Genomic DNA, 23,593 nt, shown 5'->3' on the forward strand with positions numbered 1-23,593 from the left:
ATCTTTCGCCATCGCCAGTTTAAGGGATCTCTGGGCGCGGAGGGACACTAGTGGGTTCAGGTCTCAGTCAGTGCTTCCCCGAGTGGGCAGCGAGCAGGGCGTCGTGGGCTGTGTGGAGTCTCTCAAACCGCCACCTCCCTGCCTACCCACTAGCTGCTGGGAAAGACTACTTTCCTCTGGGTAGTCCGCGGCATCCACATCCACCTCCCCTCCTTGTCCCTCCTCTCCCCTCGGTCTCCGCCCCCTCGCGCAAAGGAGGCCTTGCCGCTTTAAGAGCCGGGGTAGCGATTGACAGGCAATAAACGCGGAGTGCCGGGCTGCGTTGGAGCCGCCCCGAGCTAGGGGCTCCCCGGGGCTCAGGTAGGCGCACCCCGGTCAGCACCCACCCCAAGGTTCCTGTGTCCTCTACGTCTAGGCACAGCACTGGGGCCCTAGTCTCTGGATCCAGTCTCCTCCGGCCCCTTCTCCCAGGCCCGTCCCCTCCCTCTCCAACTCCAGCCCCCCCTCCACCTTTTCGGGTGCTCCTAGAGAGAGACCAAACCCCGCTGCCCATTGACGCTGGCCCCCGCCCCTGCGGTAAGGGCTGCAAAGTGACATCGGGCACAGAGCTGGTGAGCTGTGCGGAGCCCGGGTATCCGCGCAGCCTCTCCGGGGACCGTGCGGATTCGGGGGACTTCGGAGCCGGGCATTACGTAAGAACTGCGCTGTTAGCGCTTCCGGGGAGTAGGGGCGCGAGACAGAGGTTGCGCGGGTCGCGGTGGCTTCCCTGTCCCCTTGGAAGGCTAACACCTCAATCTTCTCTGGGAGGGGGTGTGGGAAGGGGCGAACTCCTTCTGCCTCCCAGGCTGGTGGAGGGGACGTGGGGGAGGCAGGTCGGGGACAGGGGCTAGTGTTAGGGCCTGGAGACCTAGGAGGGGATCGGTGCCAGGAGCCAGGAGCCAGGGTCAGAAAGTTAGGTCAACTAAGGGGGGCAGAGTGAGAACCCGAGCTGGGCGCAGGCATTCAGTGACCTCATCCTTTGGTCTCCCGCGGGCGCTCACGCAAAAAGCCTTCTTTGATGGCTAGCAACACGCCCCCCTCCCCCCAGGTCCTAGCGCCCAGCGTGTTAGGGCTGGGCTCTTGGGGCGGGGGCGTTCTGATTGTCATTGCGTGCAGTCCGCCAGGGCTCTAGACCCCCATCCCTCAGTCTCTCTACCCCTCCCCACGACCTGTCGGTCTGCAAAGCGCCTTTGTCAGACCCTTCTCCCCACATCTCTTTGTATGTGTATTGATGGAGGGGTAGGTGGAAGGTTGGAGAAAATCTCCCCTTTTCACTGCTGGTCCGTATCACCCTCAGACCCTAGGTCATGCAGATAGCCTAGAGGTAGGAGAGGTCACCCGGGCCAAGGGTTTCGGAAGCCGAGGTGCGAGTTCCCAGATGCCTGGGCTCCGGACCTTGGCCCGGAGCCAGGCTGGTTTGCCTGGCACTGCTTGTTCTCCTGTGGGCACAGCTGGGCCCCGCCCTCTCGGAGGCTCGAGTGGGGGTGGAGCAGAGCTAACCGCTGCCGCGGGAACCGACTCACTAGGGAGAAAACCCGGACAGGCTAGGCAAGACTTCTGAGGACAGGATCCCCCCTGCCGCTTCCCACTCTCCGCCCTCTAGGGAAGGTGGAATCCTGGAGCCCCTCTGTCAGTACCTCTGTCACGGTGAGCAGCGCCAGCCAAGAGGAAGCTCCAGGTTCCAGGTCGTCATGATCTGGGATGGGGAAGGAAAGGATCCCTCCTCACAGCTCTCTAGGAACAGAGACAGCAGGGGTTGGCACTGGGGGCACTCTCTGGCAAAGTGGATCCTGGGCTTCCAGCCTGGGTGCTAGCCTGACAGGGGGTGCCCTTCCTTTTCCTGAAAGCTGCTTTCTTTCACATACTTGGGGGCAGATCCAGGAGGAAGGGGAGTCGTCCCCCAACTTTGTAATTTGTTATTTCCAGCTCAAGCCTATCTAATTTTTAAATTAAAATTAGGTAGTGGTCCCTCTGAGAAGAATCCTTTCTTTGGGTGGGGGGAGTGAAGTTGTGGCTCCCTTGCCTGCTGGGCCCAGTAGGGATTCATTCCTAAAGTGGGCACTACCAGCTGCTTTCCTCTACTCCCCCAGCCCTGCTGTGTGTGAGCCACTGCCTCCTGTTGTCATAGCAACCGGGAATTAGGGTTTTCTCCAGCAGCACATGCCCAGGAAGGAAAAGGGAGAAAGGGTGGTGGGTTGCCCCCCTGGCCCCTCCTCTAAAGAATGGGGGAATCAACCCCAGCTTTGGGAGGCCCTGGGATGGGAACTGGAACTGTAAACTCCATACCTGGCTCTGCCCAGAACCTCCTACTCTCCTTGTCCCAGCTGTGGGCTAAGAAAGGGAAAAGGGGGAAAGAGGAAGCCAGAAAGGCCTTGGGGAGGTGTGACATCATTTCTATCAGACAGACAGACAAATGTTTGTGGAGTATCTACGCTGTGCTAAGCCTAGGATCCAGAGGCAAAATAAAACAGATGTGGTTCTTGACTTCCTAAAGCTTACGGTCTGAGAACATCCATCTTTTCTGCATTTTACTCAAATTTTGTATTTTTACCCACCCCCTCTCAAAAAAAAAAAAAAAAAAGGACATGGCAGGCAGGAACACGTAATTTTTTGTTAAGAGTCATAAAAGTTGGATTTTCATTGTAGCTCTCTTTATTAGCTTTGTGACCTTGGACAGATTAATCTCTCTGAACCTCTGTCTTCTCCTCCTTGGAGAAATGGGCATGAAATATCTGTTCTTCCTGCCTCTTAGGACTGTGAGATCATTCAGTTTTGGGCAATAGCCTCTTTCCTACCTTGTTGGCTGATCCTGAGGGAGGGCCCTCCTTAATTCCTTTCTATGGCTCTGTCCTTGCACCTTCTCATCCTCCTCTCTCCCCTCCTCCAGGAGAGACATTTTCAGAGCCCTTATCGACTTCACCATGCCGGTTGCCGCCACCAACTCTGAGACTGGTAAGAAGTGGGTGCGGATATCAGTTTATATCAATGGTTCAGAGGGTGCTGGTAGGGTGGGGAGCAGCAGTTAGCTACTCCTACAGGTCCCTGTAAGAACAAACTGCCCCCACCACTGCTCCACCCAGCTAGCTACTCAGCCATTCATTCAGGCAGCTTCTATGGCCCTGCCACACCTGCCCCAGGGTGGGGCTGGAGACACAGCACAGCTCACCTCCGTGGAGGGCAGGGGCATGCATGCTCCAGATTTGATGTGCACTATTGCCCGAGAGAAATGGCATGGGGCCACGCTGGTTAGGAAGTGGCCCTTAGGAGCTGGGCCTTGGAGAATGGCTGGGGGTTACAGAGACTGCAGCAGCCCAGCCTGAGACTGAGAAGTCCGTGGTGCGTCGCTCACCAAACAGGTGAAATAGATCAGTGCGTGCTAGAGATGTGGTATGTGTTTGCTGAGGCACGAGAAGTTAAGTGTGGAGAATGCCAGGTCAAGAAACCTCAACTTGGTTCTGTAGGTTTTAGGGCAAGGGAGCGGACCACTCAGATAAGCTAAGAAGCCACAAGAGCAAACTGTTTAACCTCTCTGAGCCTGTATCGTCTGTTCTGTAAAGAGGTTGATGGGAAACTCAAAGGCTGTGCTGGGAAAGTGTGTTACTGTTAGGAATATTCACAGTTATTCTGTGCTCCTGAGTTATTATCTCATTAACCTTGAGTCAGTCACTTCCCTTTTAGGACCTAAGTTTCCCCCACCTGTAAGATGAAGTGATGAGACAAGATCAGGGTTCTTAACTTCTGTTGGTTCTGGATTCCTTTGAGAATCTGATAACAGCCGTGGGCCCTCGTCATAGACAAATGCTTCTCAGCACAAAATCTGTATTCTACTCTGGAGTTCAAGGACCCCTTAAGTACATACAGGAACATACCTCATGAAGTTCTCTGTGCTAGAGGCTAAGGGCCCTAACAACTCCAAACCTCTTTGGCTTTGCTCTGATTTGTCTGTCTTTTCCCCTGCCTGGATGCTTTCCGTACCATGCAGCCCCTACCCTTGCTCAAGGTAATGCTTCTGCCTCTGCAAGATGTTCCCGGCTTCCCAATTTGATTGGAGTGACTGTTTCTCCCTCTGAGAAACTGAACCAGGAAAGCGAAGGCTGCTGTGAGGCCAGAGCCTAAGCTGTGACACATTTGTCCCCAGGAAGAGCCTATTCTCCATGCAGTAGGGGGACTGTCCTAATGTCCCCTAGTTTCTGCAGCTTTAGAGGGCTCAGTGCCTCCACCCCCTGTCCAGCCTGCTGGGCCGCCTGGGTCTCTCCTGCTCCAGCCTGCCTGGGCCACTACTGTAAGCTGCTTAGGGGTTAATGAAGCCCATCCCTGAGCCTGTGATTAAAGGCCTCTCAATCTGGGGCTGCCCTTAAGCCCATTAATAGTGCCTGGCAGGGGTGTAGAGGGAGAAGGAAGCCAATAAATTGGCTTTCTTGCTGCAGGCCTTGATGGGGGCACGGTGGGGTGGGTTGGAGGACAGCATGGGGACTGGAGCCCAGGGGTATGGCTATGAGGCCGGCTTCCTCTGAGAACTCCTGAGGCCCCTGCTTTCCTGGATATTATGCCATGGGCTGCTTCTGCCTTCTGCTATCCAAAAGAGGAAGGATAGAGGCAAGCGGCTTAACCTCTTGGAGCCCGTGTTTCCTATTCTGTAAAGAGGTGATGTGTGACTCAAAGGCTTTGAGTCTCTTACCCCTTCCTGCAGGCAGCCCTCTGTGCCCACTCCCAGCTGGATTGGCTCCCAGCTTTAAAAATCTAATGGCGGGTTATGCCCCTGCTCATTTTGTGGCTATTACACTTCTTACAGGCCTGAGAGACAGCTACACCCCTCGGTATGAGGTCAGGTCCACCCTTTCCTTACCCTCTTCCTTCTTCGAGAGATCCCAGCCTTGGGCTCTGCAGAGAGTGAAGCTAGAAAGGTCCTTCTCCCGCCACCTTTCCATGGGTCACCATAGTCATCGTCATTGTGAAGATGAGAAAAATGGTGTGGGTGTATTCCTCTGCAGAGAGGGTTGGGGAACCGGTTGGTAGTTATGTGGGCTGATGGTTGAACTTGCCTCTGGTCTCCAGACCTGCAGCCTTGCTCTCTCTTCCTCCTTCACCTGACTCCCTTCTTTCTTTGAATCAAGGTGGGGATGTGGGCTGCTTTTAGGTAGAGCTGTCCCTTTAAATTTCTCTTGCATCCCGGGGTTAATGTCCTGGTGTGTAATCCCTCCTGTTGCCATGGTAACCAGGGGTGCACTGCAACCTGGTGCTACTCCTTAGGGACTGGCTGTTTGGTGGCAGCAGCAGTGCCTGGTGGTGGCCTCATGGGTACAAGGTTTCAGAAGAATGGAGGCATTGGGCTGGGGTAACTACCAAGTCTCTCCCTCCTGCCCACCCTTGTCCCCTTCCCCAATTCCAAGATGCCTGATCGGCCCCCTCAGGTGTCACCCCTCACCCAAGGGGAAGAGCTAATAGGAGATGGGGGTGGAGAAGAAGGTGCTGCTGAGATGTGGGGGTAAGAAGGGCTTGGGATACCCTTCCCTGCCCACAGTGGTACCACCCCCCGCACACACACACTTTTTCTCCGTGTTCTTCATGCCTCGACCCCCATGGATGGCAGCTAGCAGGAAGTATTCGGGGTCTGAGGTACTTGTCCCATTCCACACTATTGCCACTGTTCCCGGTGGAGGATCAAGAGTCATTCTTGGGGGCTTCCTTTGATCCTAAGGGGACCTTTGTAAAACAAAAATTGGGCCTGGAGAGGGGTCAAAGAGTAGAGGTCGGAGGGCAGGGGAGAGGTAGCGTGGAGGTATATTAGAGAAGGTACCTTCAAGAGAGTGGAAAGGAAAAAGGTGGGACCAAGTCCCCAAGGTGGGGCCAAGTCCCCATCCCCCTTGGGCTCACTGCAGCTGGACTGTGAGGGGAGGGTCTCTGAGCACCACCTCACATCTGAAGGGGCAGCTTTTTTAACCCCGCTCTCCCTTCTCTCCGCCTCCTTCTCCCCACCCCCACTCGCTGCGATTGTACCGAGGGGCTAAGGCCAGCCGTAGGACCTGGACTTTCTCTTCTACCGCCCCCGACCCACCCATCTGTTTTGGCCAATCAGTAAGGCGGCTGAGCCTTGCTATTGGCTGAGCCTTCAGAGGGTGCTCTCTGAGTCCCGCCTCCTCCAGCGCTACTGCTTCTGGCTCGGAAGGTGGCCCATTATCGAGTGGAGGCTACTCCGGGAATCCCCGGCCGGCCGGGGTTGGGGGGCAGCCATGGCGGGCAGCCTAGGCAGCAGGGCCTCCTTGGAGGGCATATCCCTGGGCTCCTCTGAGGAAGCTGACCTCCGGAGAGAAGGTAGGGAAAGACCGGGCTGGGAGGCTGGAGGAAAAGCTGGCCCTACAGGGTTTGGGGCATCTGGAGAGGGTGCCCTAGGAACAGACTTCCGGAGACTAAGGGTCTGGTGGCACAGCCCACCAGGAAAGCTGGCCTGGGCTGAGGGTGCCAACTACCTTGGCTCAGTCCTCCCTCATGGCTAGCAGGTGTGGGACTCAGTGTGTGAGGATGACTGGGGAGTGTGGACTCCAGGATACCCTGCAGAGTGGGAAGGGTCCCTGCCCAGGCCTTTCTGAGCCCTAAGGGCCTTGCAGTTCTCCCACCAACGCCAAGCCCAGGCCTGGGCAGAGGGGCTTGGGGGATGGACTGGGATCTTGCTTCTGGAGAAGGTGGGGTGAAGGGGAAGAGGGTGGGAGGGAGTACAGGAGTCTCTGAACCATGTTTGCCAGGTCCAGTTTCAGTGCCCCCTCCTCCCCATCCCCATTCCTTCCTGGAGGAGGGGGTGCTGATGAGAGCTATGAGAGACGCCAGGGAGGTGTCTACCCCTCCTCCAGGGTTTGGGAGCTGTTACGCAGATGTAGGCGTGGGTGGCAGGATGGCAGTGTAATGATACCCCCTGCCCATCTCTGCCCCCAGCTGGGTACAGTCTGCTTCTCCCTTCCTCTCCCTCCCCGCCTCGAACCTTCACAGCCAGGAGCTTCCTCCTCTGCAGGTGGGTGACCACAACCCACCTCAGATCTCGCCGCCAAGGCTGGGGCCTAGTGTCAGGTGTTCTCACATCCTTGGCTACGTCCTGTCCCAGGCTGAGGGTCTGTTGATCCCTGAGATGTCTTGGTCTGACTTCTGCCCTTGGGAACCCACAGCCATCCCAGGCCTCTGGGTGCCTGTTTTCCCAGCTCCTGCCAGTGTTCTGAGCCTCGGCTTTGGCTTCCTATGATCTATATTAATTTCTCAATAATTATAGATCATTGTCTGTCAGAGTTGAAGGTCCTGTAGACACCATCTAGTCCAACCCACCCATTTTACAGGAGGGAAAGTCTGAAGCCAGTGAGGGACAGTGACTTGTGCAAAATCATACTGAGTTAGTGGCATAGCTTATACTAGATGCTGCATAGGCCCTGGCTTCCTGCATAAGCTGCCTGCTTGACTCTAGGCCTGCACTCAGGGGCAGGCTCCAAGCACCGTTTCTCTCATTCCTGAGTCAGCCAGGTGCAGGTGGCTAAGTCCTGGGGTTTCAGCCCATCTGGAGGTTGAGTGAGGAGCCTGTGGTTCTCAGGTTCAGGGCAGAACCTGGAACCTGACGCCTGTCTCCCTTTCTCCTCTCCCCTCACCTCAGAGTCCACTTTATGCTGCCTGGAGCCTCCCACGTGCCCAGGCAGGCATCACTTAGGGCCTAGAGAAACTCCCCACTTTTCTCCTAGGGCCCCTGCCCCAGGCATTCCCATGCCTGGCAGGGAAGGAAGTGCTGCTGGGGAGGGGCCATCCTCTGTGGGATGTGGGATGGGGGGCTGGAGTTGCCATGATGTGTTTTGGTCTCCTGTGCCCAGCTGTGTGTCTCACTGCCCACTCCTTTGCCCCAGCCATGCAGCAAGTCCTGGACAACCTGGGATCCCTCCCCAATGCCACGGGGGCTGCAGAACTGGACCTGATCTTTCTTCGAGGCATTATGGAAAGTCCCATAGTAAGATCCCTCGCCAAGGTATAGTGCTCCAGGGAGGCGGGCACGAGCACACTGTGTCTGGGGAGGCGCAGTGGGGGATAGGGAGTTAGTCACACGTGGCTCCGGGAATGGGGCGTGTGGCACAGGAGACCCCTGGGGGGGTATGCATGAGCATCCATGCCCAGATGATGAACCTGAGCAACTGCATGTGGGGCTGCCCTGTGCCTGACTGGTGAGTGTGAGGATATGCCCGTGTGGATGGGTGTTTGGTGACTGCCCGCCTGTGGAGGATATGATGGGAGGGGGTGAGCATGCCTGTGCACTCAGATCTCCAGAATTCATCCTGTCTGTCCCTCTATTGTTGGGCGTTTTGTGCAGATGTCTTTTCAAGCTCACCTGCCATTCATCAGATGGGGAAAAGACTAAAAGAGAAAGTTTTAAAACGATCGGGTAATGGCAGTGATAGAGGCAGATGCATTAAGCCTTTTGGAAGCATAAAGGACAGATGCCTAACCCAGTCCAGAGTGGGCAGGGAAGGCTTCCTGGAGGAAGGGCCACTTGAGCTGAGTCTTGAAGAATAAGGAGAAGGGGGAGGACATTCTGGGCTACAGGAAGAGCTTGAACAGAATCAAAGATGAGAAAGAACCAGAGGCATATAGGGGACTGTAAATGTCTCTGTGAGGCTGGAGCTTTGGGTGTGAGACAGAGAGTGTGAACTGTGGAGACACCGATAGGCGGTAGAGGGCTCTGGGGGCTGTGCCTGGGTGCTCGGGCATTGTCCTGTGAGCAGCATGGAACTTTTCATGAGTTTTAAGCAAGAGTGTGATGACGGCACGTGGACATTTCAAGAGCATCCCTCTGGCAGCCACATGGAAGATAGATGGAGGGTCTTGGCCGGAGTTAGAGAGATGGTCCTGAACTAGACCTCTGGTAACAGGGTTTGAGGGAGGAGAGGATGAAAGAAATATTTAGGAAGTAAGCTGGCAGTGCTTGGTGTTGGTTGTGGAAGGTGAGGGGTGGAAGTAGCAAGACACACAAGATTCTGCAGAGAGAAAGTGTGGGGCTGGTGCTGCCCTCAGCTGAGAGAAGAAACACGGACGGACAAGTGCAGGGACACGTGAGGAGGGAGCCCCCTCTCCTGAAGAGAAAAGAAGGCGAGAATGGTACCAATAGCTGTGTTGGAGGCAAGACTGGGAGGTGCATGGAATCATGCCTAATTGCTCAGGTTTCCCAGGGGAGGTAGGGCAGTTCTCTGCTGGGAATTAGAGATCAGAGGCTGAGTATGAAGGTGGGGGCGGCGGGCAAGGGTTTGAAGTAAAGTTTCAACTAATCACTGAAGGGAAGGAGAGAGGGAACCCACGAAAGCCAGGGAGCAGGATCGACATGGCTAAGACTATCTATTGCAGTTGCCGGATTTTCTAGATGAGGGTGGTTCAGTCCAGAGACGCAGAGATAAAAAAGGTGGCTTCAGTTCAGAGCTTGTACTGATGGGGCTGTGGAAGGCTGTGAGAGGCTGACATACGGGGGCCCGTTGTGAAGTGGACAGGCGAGAACGACTCAGAACATCACCTCTGGGGCCTAGGCTGGGAGGGGAGGGGACCAGGCGGGGACAGAGAGGCAGGGAGAAAATGGAGGTAAAGGCCTGAGGGGTCTCTGAGGTCACAGTATTGGGGGAAAGAGCATATAGCTGGAAGAGAAGAAAGCCAGGTCAGAGAGAGGAAGGTAGGAGGACAGTTCTGGGGGATGACGTGACAATCTAGGATCTTGCCGCAGTGGACAGGAGGTCATCGATGTTAAAGAGTTCCAGGAATGGGAGGCCCACGTGTGGGATGGGGGTGGTCTACACGGGCATTGGAATCTCGGGTTACAGCAGGCATTGGGGTGGGGAAGACTGAGACAGTCCCAGGGTCTTCAGTGAATGGTGGCGGGGGTGACCGGGAAGTTGGCAGTATCTTCGATTGCAAGGAAGGAGAATATGATATATCCAAGTGCGGGGGGCGGGGGTTCACAAGGTGGGGGTGGGGACTGTCACAAGCCAGCTGTGGCCGGCCCCGGCATGGGGTGCAGAAGGGGACCAGGCCCCACTGGAGAGAAAGAGCTGCCACAGGGGACGCCATGTCCCAGGGACACAGCCTGGTCATGATAGCACCTGTGGGATGGTTAAGACCTGGGGAGGTCGTTAATGAGGAAAGACGAAAAGTGTGAGAGGGTTCATAGTGGGAGGTTCTGGGGAAGAGAAAACCGAGCAGATTGGACGAGATTGGAGAAAGGCAGCTCGCTTTTCATGCGGTGGCCAAGGATTGTATTCATGTGTTAAAAATAAAAACAAGGAATTCTGCATGTTTCAAACAGAATGTGAGCGTCATGAGAACAGGGATCTCTCTTTGGGTCCCTATGTCCTGAGAGCCTAGAACAGTGCCTGACACATAGTAAATGGTCACTGAATATTTGTCGAATGACTGAATACAAGAGTTTAGAGCATAACATAGTAGACCTCTGAGCACCCATCTCTACAATGTGGATTCTGGCCATATTTGCTTTAACTCTTGCTCTTTGTTTTTGAAGTGAAAAGGATGATACAGGTAATGCCTCTCCCCTTTTTTGCTCATTTCCACTGGTTTCCCTCCCCACAGGTAACCACCACTGGCTTGAGGATGATAATGTCATACCTCTAAACTGCATATCTTGCCTACATATGTGTTTAGCTATAAACAATGTGCCCCTGTTATATGAGTTCTTAAACTTTATATAAGAGAATGATAGTGCAAGCTGCTTAGGTTTTTTAATTCATATTAGTAGTATAGTTATTGACTGAAGTATATAGATTCACTTTAACCATTGTGTGGTTTTCCACTATGTGAATAGAGCCCAATGTGTATGTTTATTGGTTCCCCTGAGGGCAGGTACGTTGTTGCTGCTGCAGCGCATACCCTCACATCCATCTGCTTCTGCATGTGTGAGGGTGGACACTTGGCAATGGAATTTTGAACCTCAACATCTACAACCTTCCAAAGCTGATTTCAGAGTTGGATTTATTAGACCACATCGTCTCTGTGTCACTTGAGCTATCGCTTCTACAGTGAGACAGCCAATGAAATAAGGCGGGTCTTGCAAGATGGCAGGACCTCAGGGTTAGAAGCCAGCCTTCTCCAAAGCAGGATCCCCTTTAATAGCCTTCCTCTCTGGGGGCTTTGTCTAATCTATTTGATGGCTCTCCATTGATGGGATTGCTGGCTGGCTGCCTCCGTCATCCATTGTCATTCAGTCATCCATCATCTGTTCAACAAATATCTATTGTGCACTCACCAAGTACCAGGCACAGTGCTGGGTCTATGGCAATGAACTGTCAGATAGTTTGTTCTTTTCCTGATAGAGCCCAAGTCTGTCATTTCCTCACTGAGTCCTGCAATGTCCCAGTCCTGGGACCTCACAGTACAGCCTAATTGAGAAGTTACCAATGTGCCATATCTGAGTAAGTAAATTCCCTTCTCCAGAAATGTTCTTGGGGATACCCTGGTCTGAATTTCCTCCTGGGAAATGCCTAGTATGGTTTCAGATGCGTAAAGTACAATAGAAGATAGTGTGGACATTTCCTTACTCTGAGGCCTCCAATCAGAGGCGCACAGGCTAAGGGAACCTCGTGACTTCTTTCCCTCCAGTTGTGGGGCAAAGAGGGAGTGAATCTCCATACAAGCCTGTCTGTGCTCAGTGAAAGCCCTCCCATCCCTGTAGGTGTGACCCTTTGCAATGTAGCTTTGCCGCTTCTCTCATCAAAAGGTAGAGTCTCCACCTGGGTTTGACCATGAGACTTGCTTTGGACAACAAGACCTACTTCTCACTCTTTCTTACCAATTTCAATGATTATGTATACAGAGATACATTTCTAACCTAATAGACAAAGTTCTTTGATCACAAATCCAGCTATAGAAACTTGGTTCTCCTGGTGAAGTGGCTCAGAAACCCTCAGGGACAGAGTCAAGGTGGAATCATGTGTGGTAGCTATTAACCTCTTTCCCTTACCCTTACAGACTTGGACTTGACTCTCCTCTCTGGGGATGTGGCAGACAGTGTGGGAGGGGCCAGGTTGGGTAGATCTAGGACCAGGGAGGGGCAGGACTTGAAGGGACAAACTCAGAGAGTTAAAGGCTCTGGAGGGAAGTCAAATCTGGCAGACAGATCATAAATCCAGGGGTTTGGCTATGGACAACAGGTGGGAGCCCTGGCAGGTTGGTGGCATCTGGGAGGGCTGACACAGATTCAGCAGCAGGTGTTCCAACAACAGGCAAGGCTAAGGTAAGGAATCCCAGGCAGGTGACATTTAGAAATTCAAACCAACTGTTACCAGTGGAGACATCTGCCAGCTGGGAGGCATGTGAATTAATCCATGTGAGATGAAGAAGAAAGAATATAGGATTTGGAGTCAGAAGATTCACCGGCTGGCTGTGTGACTTTAGTATGTCTGACAACTAATCTGAGCTTCAGTTATTTCTTCTGAGAAGTGGGGATCATGATGCCTATCTCTCAGAGTAGTGGTGGGCATATGGGGAAGTCATATGGGGAAGTCATGGGTGTGGAGGTGCTTTTTAAATGATAAAGAGTTGTGATAATGTAGTCTCGGCCATTGGACTGGAGCTCACAGGGAGGACTCCACACCTGTAGTGAAGCTGGAGTGAGATGGCAAAGCAAGACAGGGCCCTAGAAGACAGTCACTAAGAGACTGACCAGTGGACATAACAAGCAGAAGCTACAATAATAGAGAGCCCAGTGTATCAGCCTTTGCTGTGTAACAAACCATCCCAATGCATATGGCCTAAAATAGCCATGATTTATTTCTCGTGATTTTGTGGATTCAGTGGGTGGTCTTTCTGTTCTGGGCTCTGGGATTGCCATCCTCACTCTAGGATGGCTTCACTCAGCTGGGAAGTCTGCAGTATCTAGGTTGAGAGACTGCCATGTTTTTTCACATGGCAGTCTCAGCAACAAGGGAGGACAAACTCCAAATCCCAAACACTTTCCAAGCCTCTGCTTATATCACATTTGCTAATGTCCTATTGGCCAGAGAAAATCACATGGTCAAATCCAGATTGAAGAACGACGTTACCTTCTGGCACACTGCTCTCTGGGACTTCTTTCAGTTTTGAACTATTTCATTATGAGCCTGGGTTTCAAATGAGAATTCCCTGTCTCTTGCCAAACTCAAAGAGGTTGGAGTGGGAAGGCAGAGGGAAAACCTTTCAAAGAAATAGCTGTATGTCATTTCTGCCTTTGCAGTTAGCTTATGGCTCTGGATCAGGAGCTGGCAGGTCTGGGTTCAAGTATAGGCTCTATTATTAACTAGCTGTGAACCTGGCCCAAGCTTCTGGTGCATAGTGAGCTTGAGCCCCTGCTATGCCAATGATGATTTTCAGAGCAGAATTAAACAAATGGTTACCATAGACATTCAAAGCCACTCTGCTGGTTGTGGAGCCTGGTGCCTCTAACACTGCAGTGAGTGCTGTACCAGGAACATGCTTTCTAAAAAGAGGTGCCCAGATAGTGACACCATAGCTGCGGGGGAGCTCAGAGAGTCAGGAGACTTTGACTGGGGTCCCTGGTATACACCGATGAGCTGCATGTTGTTAAGGAATTCATTTTACCCATTCAAGCCTCAGATACTTTATTGGGAAAATAGCTTTAATATTACTAATCTCACAGTGTCATTGTGACTTTTAAATGGGATGATATTTTGCCAATGTGTGGCTTCACCATTGGACAGGCATATATCCCATGGCCCAGCAATTTTGTTCCTTGGAGAAATTCTCACATGTGCACCAAGAGACAAAGACTGGAATGTTCATAGCCTCACTGTTCACAATGGCAAAAATCCGAAATGATCCAGATGCCTCCCAAGAGCAAAGAGATGAATAAAATATGGGGTAGTCACACAATGGAATACAATACAGTGGTTAAAATGAATGAACTAATGCGATAAGGGAAAAAAGAATGAATCTTAGCAAAATAATGCTAAGTGAAAAGTAATAGTAAGTGAAATAAAATGAAATACATTGTTTCTTAATATGAAAAAGGAAAGTAAAGCTTAGCAAAATAATAGTAGGTAAAAAACAGTAAGTGAAATAATTAATATTAGTTGAAAAATTATATTAAGTAAAACAATATTAAGTGAAACTTTATTAATTTAATAATAGTAAATGGAAAAATTCAAGTCCCCAAGGATTTTATATATAGCATAATTCCCTTTTTTTAAGGTAAAAATAACAAAAAATGATATCCATTCTAGGACTATGTAGAATACACATAGATACACTAAAACTATGTAAAATGGGAAGCCAGAGCATGAGGAACACTGGGACTCAAGATGGTTGTTTCTGTGAGTGGATGGGTGGGTGGAGCATGTGATTAGATGTAGGATGCTGTCAAATCCCTATTTATGTTTTGAGTGGTGGAGTCTGAGATCCTCGTTATATTATTACAAAATTATCTAAATACCAACTAACTGAAAGGAATCCATGCACAAACCAATGATGAGAATATTATCATGAACCAAGGATATGATGAATCCAGTTCTGAGTTTCCAAAGTCCCAGAGAAGTGTGTCGAAATTGTGATACAGGTTGGGTGTTCTCAGCCCTCTTCAATCAGCTGTTTAGATCAGCCTGGTGTAATGTTTCTTTTGTATTTGAATGATTAAATGTTTAAAGTTTCCTCTGGGCTGGGAAGGTTGAGCTTGGAGAACTATGCTTTTGTATGTGTGGGTAAGGTGTCCAGTGGCAGCTACAGGAGGAGGAAGGGATCAGCCTGGGAGAGGAGTCATTAAATCAAAGATGGGAGTTAAGTGGCTTGGGAGATGCCTTGGTCAGGCGAGGGCTCCTAGGGAAACTCGTCCTCCCCAGCAATGGAGCAGAAGATGCTGAGGCTAAAATGGGTGACCTCTATGCTCATGTCATGTCACTTGGGCCAGACTAGCTCCTTTAACTTGAAAGAGTCTGGTCAGGGTCACCGTGGTGATACAGTGACATACCTGAGTACCTTTGTTCATTCTTGAAACAGTTCCTGGGGCCTCTGACTCCCAGCATTGACTTGAACACAGTGGTGACACAGAGCCAGGAAGCTCCATGGGCTGTGCTGAGCTAAATGACTGGGGATCACACGGGGTGTGGTGGAAGCTTCTGGGGCCTGTCCCTGCCCGCCAGCCTCTGAAGAACATCAAGGCATGACAGCCTCTGAGTGCTGCTCCTTTTCGCCTTCAATTGTCTGTTTCCCCAGCAGGAGCACTCTGCCGAGCCAGGCTGTGGGAGTCAGTCTGAAGTGCTGCCCACCTGGTAGGGGGTGGTTTAGGTGGCAGTGGGGCCAACGCGCCTCCTCATGTGGAATGCTATTCCCCTGGCCTGTTTGGGGAAGATAGGACAGAGAGGAGCTAGCCTTTATGGAGCACCTGCTGTGTGTCAGGCACTGTGTCCCTCTCACCGACTCCTCAGAGTAGTATCCCTGAGAGGTGTTATTAAAATCTCTCCATTTCGTGCCCTTGAAAAACTTTCTCTATGGAAATTTTAAAAAAATGTCTCCTGAACCTCCATCATGCATTGTCCCTTTCAACATTTAACAACTTATAAACAGCCCTGTTTTATATACATCTCCTCCTACTTCCCTGTCTCGTGAATTATTTTGAAGCAAATCTCAGCCATAATTTTGTTTGTATTTCAGTACGTATAGATAAAAGGTAAAGATTCTTTAAAAAGCAGTCATACTAGCATCACACATAGAGAATCAAACAATTATTTTCTTATGGATTTTTTTAAGGCAGAAAGTGGAGGCCCTTATTTATTGGATTAATTTGATTTATGCGTTAGTCTGTGCCACCCTTCAGGGTTTTTTTTTTTTTAGCATTTTATTTTATTGTAGTTTCAAGTATACAGTACATTGGTTAGACATTATATAGTTTATGAAATGATCCCCCCGATGACTCTATCTTCCCTCTGGCTCTGCACACAGCCATTACCTTACTGCTGACTGCATTCCCTATGCCGTGCGTCCCATCCCCGTGATCATCTCTCAACCACTAACTGGTACTTCTTTGACCTTTCACTGCTTTCTTCTAGTCTTACGGATTTTTAATAAATGGTATCGGGAATGCCTGGATAGTCATTTGGAAAGAAATCAAAGTAGATCCATACCTCACACCATAGATCAGAAAAAACTCCAAGCACATCAGAGATCTAAATGTGAAAAAAGAAACCATACTCATGCTAGAGAAAACATGGATCTGTGTGTGGGGAAAGCTTTTTTTTTTTTTTTTTTAACTATGCTGCAAAATTCAGATGCATAAAATATTAATAAATTTAATTATACCAAATATATGTATTTTGCATTGACAAGAAAACCATAAGCAGAGTCAACAGACCGATGACAAACTGGGGGAAAATATTTGTAAGAGATAACACAAATAAAGGGCTTATTTTCCTAACACAGAGAACATTTAAAAAATGGGAAACAGAACAAACCAGGACCTGATAGAAAAATTGGCAGAAGACATGAACAGACAATTCACAGAAAAAGATATGCAGATGGCCCTTAGACGTATGAAGGGATGCTCAACTTCTCTCAATAAGCAAATGCAAATTAGGCTCCACCAAGAGATCATTTCTCATCCATGTGATTGGCAGACTTTCCAAGATTTGATCACACACTCTGGTGGGAAGGCTTTAGGAAAGTCATCCAATGCTAGTAGGAAGGCAAAGCAGCCCAAGCCCCATGGAGGAGAGTTTGTCAATACCTTTTAAAAAATCGTCTAGGTATTTACTGCTTGACCCAACAAGACTCCTAGGAATTTACATGGAAGACCTCCAAAGATTCAGAACAGCTATGCCAGTATTATTCACCACAGCTTTATTTGCAATAGTAAAATATTAGAAACAACCTAAATACCTGTGGAGACTGATTGAATAAATTATGGTACTCCAGTTGTGTGATGAGTCAAATGCAGTAATTTAAAATAATAATAATAATAATAATAATAATAATAATAATAATAATAGTAATAATAATAATAAAGGAAGATCTCCACATTGCAGCATAAACCAAACCAATTAAACAAACAAAAAAACCCAAGGTATCAAAGAGTGTATATAGTGTTCTACTTTTTATGTAAGGCTCTAAGGTAAGGATTTGGGGATGGGAGCTGCCTGAGGGAAGGTGGTACCCAGGGCTCTGTTTGGTACCCCAGGGCTCTTTGGGAAGCATCAGGTCTTACCTGTTACACCTCCACCACCAGGCCCATGAGCGGCTGGAGGAGACGAAGCTGGAGGCAGTTCGGGACAACAACCTGGAGCTGGTGCAGGAGATCCTGCGGGACCTGGCGCAGCTGGCGGAGCAAAGCAGCACAGCCGCGGAGCTGGCCCGCATCCTCCAGGAGCCCCACTTTCAGGTTCCCTTCCGTCTTGAGTGGCGACTGGGGCAGGCCATTGGGGGAGGGGCCGACAGGAAGTTGGAGCATGGGTGGGAAGGGACCGCGGGGCACTGCCCCTTAGTCCCTCCTCTTCCCACCACCTCCCCAGTCCCTCCTGGAGACGCACGACTCTGTGGCCTCGAAGACCTATGAGACACCACCCCCGAGCCCCGGCCTGGACCCCACGTTCAGCAACCAGCCTGTGCCTCCTGACGCTGTGCGCATGGTGGGCATCCGCAAGACCGCTGGAGAGCATCTGGTGAGAGTGCAGGGCAGGGCCAAAGGTGGGGTCCGCAGGGGGGATTGAGAGTAACCAGCGGGGGTCAAACCCGGTCAGGAGAGGGCTGAAGATGAAGATGGGATCAGCTTTGCCCAGGGACCGGCCCATGCAGACCTAGGAGACTGCAGACACTGGGCATATGAGCTGCAAACATACATGTGCCAGAACCCTCTTCATTCTGCCCACTTTCCCTCCTTTAGTGCTCCTGTAAATGAAGATTGGAGCATCAGGATGGAAGAGAAGTCTGTGAGGGCGGAGTGGAAGGGCGAAGATGGGAATGGGGGGCGGGGGCTGGAGATTTCAATCGAAGGTTCTGACATGGAGCAGTTGAGGCCTCATCATACCTGCCCTCGGTTCCCAGGGCGTGACGTTCCGTGTGGAGGGCGGCGAGTTGGTGATCGCGCGCATTCTGCACGGGGGCATGGTGGCTCAGCAAGGCCTGTTGCACGTGGGCGACATCATCAAAGAGGTGAATGGGCAGCCTGTAGGCAGTGATCCCCGCGCGCTGCAGGAGCTCCTGCGCAGCGCCAGCGGCAGCGTCATCCTCAAGATCCTGCCCAGTTACCAGGAGCCCCACCTGCCCCGCCAGGTGGGTACCTCCACCGAGGTCCCCACTCAGCACAAAGCCAAAAGGGGAGCTGAACCTCAGCTGTCAGAGTCACAAGCCTCGGAGTGGGAGCCCCTCCTCTTCAACCTGAGCTCAAAGCAAGATAGGGGGCGGGGCTTGTAGGGCGGGGCGGTGGGCCCATCCACCCACAGGCCTCTGCGCTTATTGCGTATTGCACCTGCACGCGCTTGCGCATTTGCCCTAGTCTTGGGTACTCATGCACAAGTGCAAGGGATGTGAGTGCATTCAAAGCTTGGTATACTCATTATATACCAGAATATACAATGAGAGTCTTCATTGTGTGTAGCTGTCGACGTGCCTAAGTGTATGCATGAGTGCGTAGAGTCGGATCGCCGGGTATCCTGTACAGCTGCCTCGGCGTTGGTGGACTGTGGAGGTCTGGCTGCTCTGCCTACTTCTATTGGCTTTCTAGCTGTCTGCCAAAGCCCCTTCCTCCAAAGAGGAGGATGTGAGTGGATGGGAGGGATCCTGCATTAGGTGCCAAAGTGGAGTCCCTTGCTGGGTGATCCCCCTCCTCGGCGGGTGGGGCCAAGGCCCCAGGCCTGAGCAGATTCCCTATCCTGTCTGAGTCCTTTCAGTTCTGGATGCAAAGGGAGGCTGGTGGCAGGGAAGCCGGCCAGGCCTGGGGGCATCATGCCTTTAGACAGGCAGTGCCAGGGCCTCTGTCATCTTTGTGGGGAGGAGGCAGAGGGTGGGCTGTGTGACGTTCTCTCCACTTGGGGGGAATGGAAGAAGGCATGTCCCCTCCAGCCTTCCCCTGCTTCTTTTGACACCCCCCTCCCCAACACTGATCCCCGGCTAGGTATTTGTGAAGTGCCACTTTGACTATGACCCAGCCAGAGACAACCTCATCCCTTGCAAAGAAGCAGGCCTGCGGTTCAACGCTGGGGACTTGCTCCAGATTGTAAACCAGGATGATGCCAATTGGTGGCAGGTGAGCCCTGGGTGCCCATGTAGTCTCTCCAGGCATGATGTGTGGGAAGTGTCCTCTCAGGCAGTGCTTTGCCCATGTCCATTTCAGGCATGCCACGTAGAAGGAGGCAGTGCTGGGCTCATCCCCAGCCAGCTGCTGGAGGAGAAGCGGAAAGCCTTTGTCAAGCGGGACCTGGAGCTGACACCCACCTCAGGTATAAGCCACTTCCCCCCACAATCTGGATGTGACTGGTCCCCGCCTGGCCTCACCTGCTCATTTCTCTGTGGCCAGGGACCCTATGCGGCAGCCTTTCAGGAAAGAAAAAGAAGCGAATGATGTATTTGACCACCAAGAATGCAGGTGGGTGTTGGAGGCCCCCTCCCCCTCTCTCTAATATGGCATGTCCCCTTCCTGCCAACAATATGCTCTCCTGGTTCTGATGCTGCCAGTCTTGTCTCTAGGCCCTGCGCAGTCTCTCTTTGCTGCCCCTGTCCCCTGTGATCCCAACCCCACCCCCTCCACCTGACCAGCAGTGCCATCTCCTTGTGTCCAGAGTTTGACCGCCATGAGCTGCTCATTTACGAGGAGGTGGCTCGCATGCCCCCCTTCCGCCGGAAAACCCTGGTGCTGATCGGGGCTCAGGGTGTGGGCCGGCGCAGCCTGAAGAACAAGCTCATCATGTGGGATCCAGATCGCTACGGCACCACGGTGCCCTGTGAGTGGGAGCTGGGCCCTGCTGGGTGGGGGGCAGGGAGCAGGGGATGCCTTGGGGGCCAGAGCTGGGTCTGCTGAATGGGTATCTATATGAAAACCCGGTGTGAGGTATTGGGCATGCGCCCTCTCTGGGCTAGTGGGGGGAACTGCAGGCTGGGGAGGTTTTGGCGGAGCTGTTTCCGGAACCTGTGGCCGGGTGGGCTGGGCCAGGCCAGCTTTGCCTCTCCTTCTTTCGTGTTTCACTTGCTAAAAGCCCAGCTGGGAACCCATGTGAAATAGGGCTATGAGCTATGTGTGGCCTTGTGGAAGGCTGGGCTTCTTGGTGATAGAACCCAGATGGGATGGTGAAAGCTTCTGGTTCCTGGAGGTAGGAACCTAAATGCTGACCTTAGGTCAGCTCGGCCTTGCTGTGTGGCTTTGGGATGCACATTGCCCTCTCTGGGCCTTAGCTCCCCACCTGTGAGCACTGGGTTGAAGCAGTAATCTCTGATGTTTCTCCCAATATGGACGCCTCAAGTCTCTGTGCGCCAATGGTGAGGGTGAGGGCACAGTGTGTGGGAAGACAGTAGTGCTGAGAAGATGGAGGGCAGGCTGCACCCCCAGGGCTGCGTGACACACACAGAACACGCTCATGTGGTGGTGTGGCCTGCCTGAGCCTATTCAGTCCCTCCTTCCCTCTAGACACATCCCGGAGGCCCAAGGACTCAGAACGGGAAGGCCAGGGTTACAGCTTTGTGTCCCGAGCGGAGATGGAGGCCGACATCCGTGCTGGGCGCTACCTGGAACATGGCGAATATGAGGGCAACCTGTACGGCACACGTATCGACTCCATCCGGGGCGTGGTTGCGGCCGGCAAGGTGTGCGTGCTGGATGTCAACCCCCAGGTACCGCCTGGCCCACTCTTTCCACCCTGCCTCGTATCCCCTGTGGGTGTTCTGCTTCCCCTAGCTCTCCCCCCTATATTTCTAGGCACTTGTCTCTCAAGCATTCCCATATAACCTATCAACTACTGCTAGCGACCCAGCCCACCCGGACCCCTTTTCTCAGCCTCCTGGACCCCCACTCCTCTAATCTGCTTCAGTTACCCCAATCCCTAGCTACCTGCCAGCAATTTTTCTACCATTCATCTCCAGGACTCATGTCCCAGAACCCCAGATACCCCTTTCTCATCCATTCCTAGGTACCCATCCTCACCCCCATCACCCTAGATGTACATGGGATGTACTCCCCGACTCTCCTGTCCTTCTGCAGGCAGTGAAGGTGCTGAGAACAGCTGAGTTTGTCCCTTATGTGGTGTTCATTGAGGCCCCCGACTTTGAGACCCTGCGGGCCATGAACCGGGCCGCACTGGAGAGTGGGGTGTCCACTAAGCAGCTCACGGTGAGGGGCTCTGAGATGCAGCGGGAGGGGTCTGATGGCTGCCTGGGGTGGGAGGGGGCAGGCCAGAGAAGAAGAGAAGAAGGTGGTATTAAGGAAGGGGAGAGGTGCCCACCCAAGGTATTAGTGAGGGAGGACTTGCGATTCCTGCTTTATAGGTGTGAGCAAGGAAGTAAAGTGCCCACATTCTCACAGAGTCAGGGACACAGCTAGCCCTGAGAGCAGGAGCTTCTGCCAGGCCCACTGCTTGGCCTACTCTGTGGGGACAGAGTACTGACCAAAGGGAGCCCAGAGGGACAGTAGATCTGTGGGCAGAGGTGAGCCAAGTGGGCTCAGGGCTTTTACAGCTAAGGGAAAGTCTGAAGGGAAGGAGGAAGACAGAGGCTGGAAGTCTGGCCAGAGGGATGAACTAGCATCAGGGAGGAGGTAGCTCTGCGAGGAGAGACTTCAAGTGAGGTGTTGCATGACTCCAGGGCACCCTCCTGTCGATGTAAAAAAAAACGTCCAAACCTGTAGAAATTTTTCTAAGTTTATTTGAGTCAAACTGATGACATATGCCAGGGAGCAAGATCTCAAATGTGCTGGAAAATAATAGTTTGCAGTTTCTTTTATACATTTGGAATTAAGGAAAGTAAGGAATATTACGTAAAGGTGGGAGAAAGCAAGGGATTGGATTACAGATTAGTTAAGATTATGTGCTCCCTTAAGGGTAGTCATGCTTTAAAAAGGGATCTGAAAAGCGGGGGAGGGCAGTTCCAGAAACAGTGGACAGAGCTGGCTTAAAGCAAAGGTAAGCCTTTTAGTAAAGAAGTTATATGTTTGGGGCGTGACTACCCACCATGACCTGCTCAGTTAGGAATTTATGATCAGATTGCTTTATGAGGTTACTTTCCATAGAACCCCTTTATTCTTCCACAGCCCTCTGCCTGGGTACCCTTGGAGCAGCCTTCCCCAAGATTTGTAGGGTTTGCAGAGTTCTGAGCTCAGGGGTCCCTCTGCTGGCCATTCCTGGTACTGCAGGCCTCTGGTTACTATATTACTCAGGCTGTCTGGGCTGTCTGGGCTCCCCTCTGTTGCACACCTGCCCTGGCCACAATCGCCCCAGGCAGCTGGGCCATCCCTAGAGCTACTGCTTTGGCTTATTTAAGTCAGTATTCAAGTTCCCTTCCCACTCCTGCCTGGCCAGCTTGGACTGGGTCTGAGATGGGGGTTGCCTTGTATACCTGTGGGTTGCCCTAATACCAGGTGTGGCAGGTGCCTCTCAGGATGCCCAGACAAGGGGGCTTAGTCAGACTGGAGGGAACACTGGCATTGGAGTCACAAAGACCCTGTGCAGTCACTGGATGGCTGTGTGATCCCTTCGTATCTCAGTTTTCTCTGTTGTAAACAGAGAAATAATTAGTCCTGCCTTGTGGAGCTATAGTGAAGATTCTGTGGGTTGGTTGCAAAATGGTTAGTGCCATGTTTGGCACTTACTAAAGGCTATTTCCTTCCTTCCTTTACCCATCTCTCTGTCCATGGTTGCAGGAGAGACACCTTGGGGCCTGAAGGGAGGGGCTCCCGCCTCTGTGGACAGGGAATCTGTACCCGCCATGGTTGGGCTTTGGGGAGCATGCTAGATGGGGCAGTCTGTAGATCCCTCTGATGACAGAGATGAGCGTGGGACACTGACCGGTGGGAGGGCCCCTTGTGCCGGCAGGAGGCGGACCTGAGACGGACAGTGGAAGAAAGCAGCCGCATCCAGAGGGGCTACGGGCACTACTTTGACCTCAGTCTGGTCAACAGCAACCTGGAGAGGACCTTCCGCGAGCTCCAGGCCGCCATGGAGAAGCTGCGGACGGAGCCCCAGTGGGTGCCTGTCAGCTGGGTGTACTGAGCCTGCTCACCTGGACCTTACCCCATCTGGGTTGTGACCCAGAACCCTAAATTCATCCTTCCCCAACCGTGACCCCCAACCATAATCCTTAGCTCCCATCCCTGGCGCTCTGGTTGTCCCTGGGTAGTGGCTTCTAGGGGGCCCTAAGTCTGGCTTCAACACAGAGAAGTGCCACTGCCAGGGAGCTGGGTGTTCATGGGGTACCTCTATGCCTAGGTGCTACCCCCTCTTGATCCCCCTTGGCCACCAGATGTCCCTCTCTGAGGGCCAAGCTGTACCCAGGAATGTGTCAGAGCCACCTCTAAAAGGCTTAGGCCAGAGAACAGAAAAGCTGCTATGGGACCACGTGGTCAGCAGGTACACTGCTCCCCCCC

General features: G+C 52.2%; 1 protein-coding gene across 2 annotated transcripts; it reads left to right on the forward strand.

Annotated features, from left to right (window-relative positions):
- Positions 1-263: 263 nt before the first annotated feature.
- MPP2 (membrane palmitoylated protein 2) lies at positions 264-23,593 on the forward strand. 2 transcript variants are annotated; one of them, XM_011377206.2, is made up of 13 exons: positions 264-360; positions 2,927-2,991; positions 7,911-8,029; positions 17,258-17,410; positions 17,541-17,690; positions 18,073-18,300; positions 19,142-19,273; positions 19,361-19,466; positions 19,544-19,612; positions 19,806-19,967; positions 20,648-20,850; positions 21,218-21,346; positions 23,043-23,593. In XM_011377206.2, the coding sequence occupies exons 2-13, from the start codon at positions 2,961-2,963 to the stop codon at positions 23,217-23,219; spliced, it is 1,659 nt and encodes a 552-aa protein (XP_011375508.1). In that variant the 5' UTR covers positions 264-360; positions 2,927-2,960; the 3' UTR covers positions 23,220-23,593. The 2 variants fall into 2 exon arrangements, with proteins under 2 accessions (XP_011375508.1, XP_011375511.1); XM_011377209.2 differs by lacking the exon at positions 21,218-21,346 and having other exon boundaries at positions 282-360; positions 23,043-23,587.

Source organism: Pteropus vampyrus, unplaced genomic scaffold, assembly GCF_000151845.1.
Source record: "Pteropus vampyrus isolate Shadow unplaced genomic scaffold, Pvam_2.0 Scaffold306, whole genome shotgun sequence".
Lineage (NCBI taxonomy): Eukaryota > Metazoa > Chordata > Mammalia > Chiroptera > Pteropodidae > Pteropus > Pteropus vampyrus.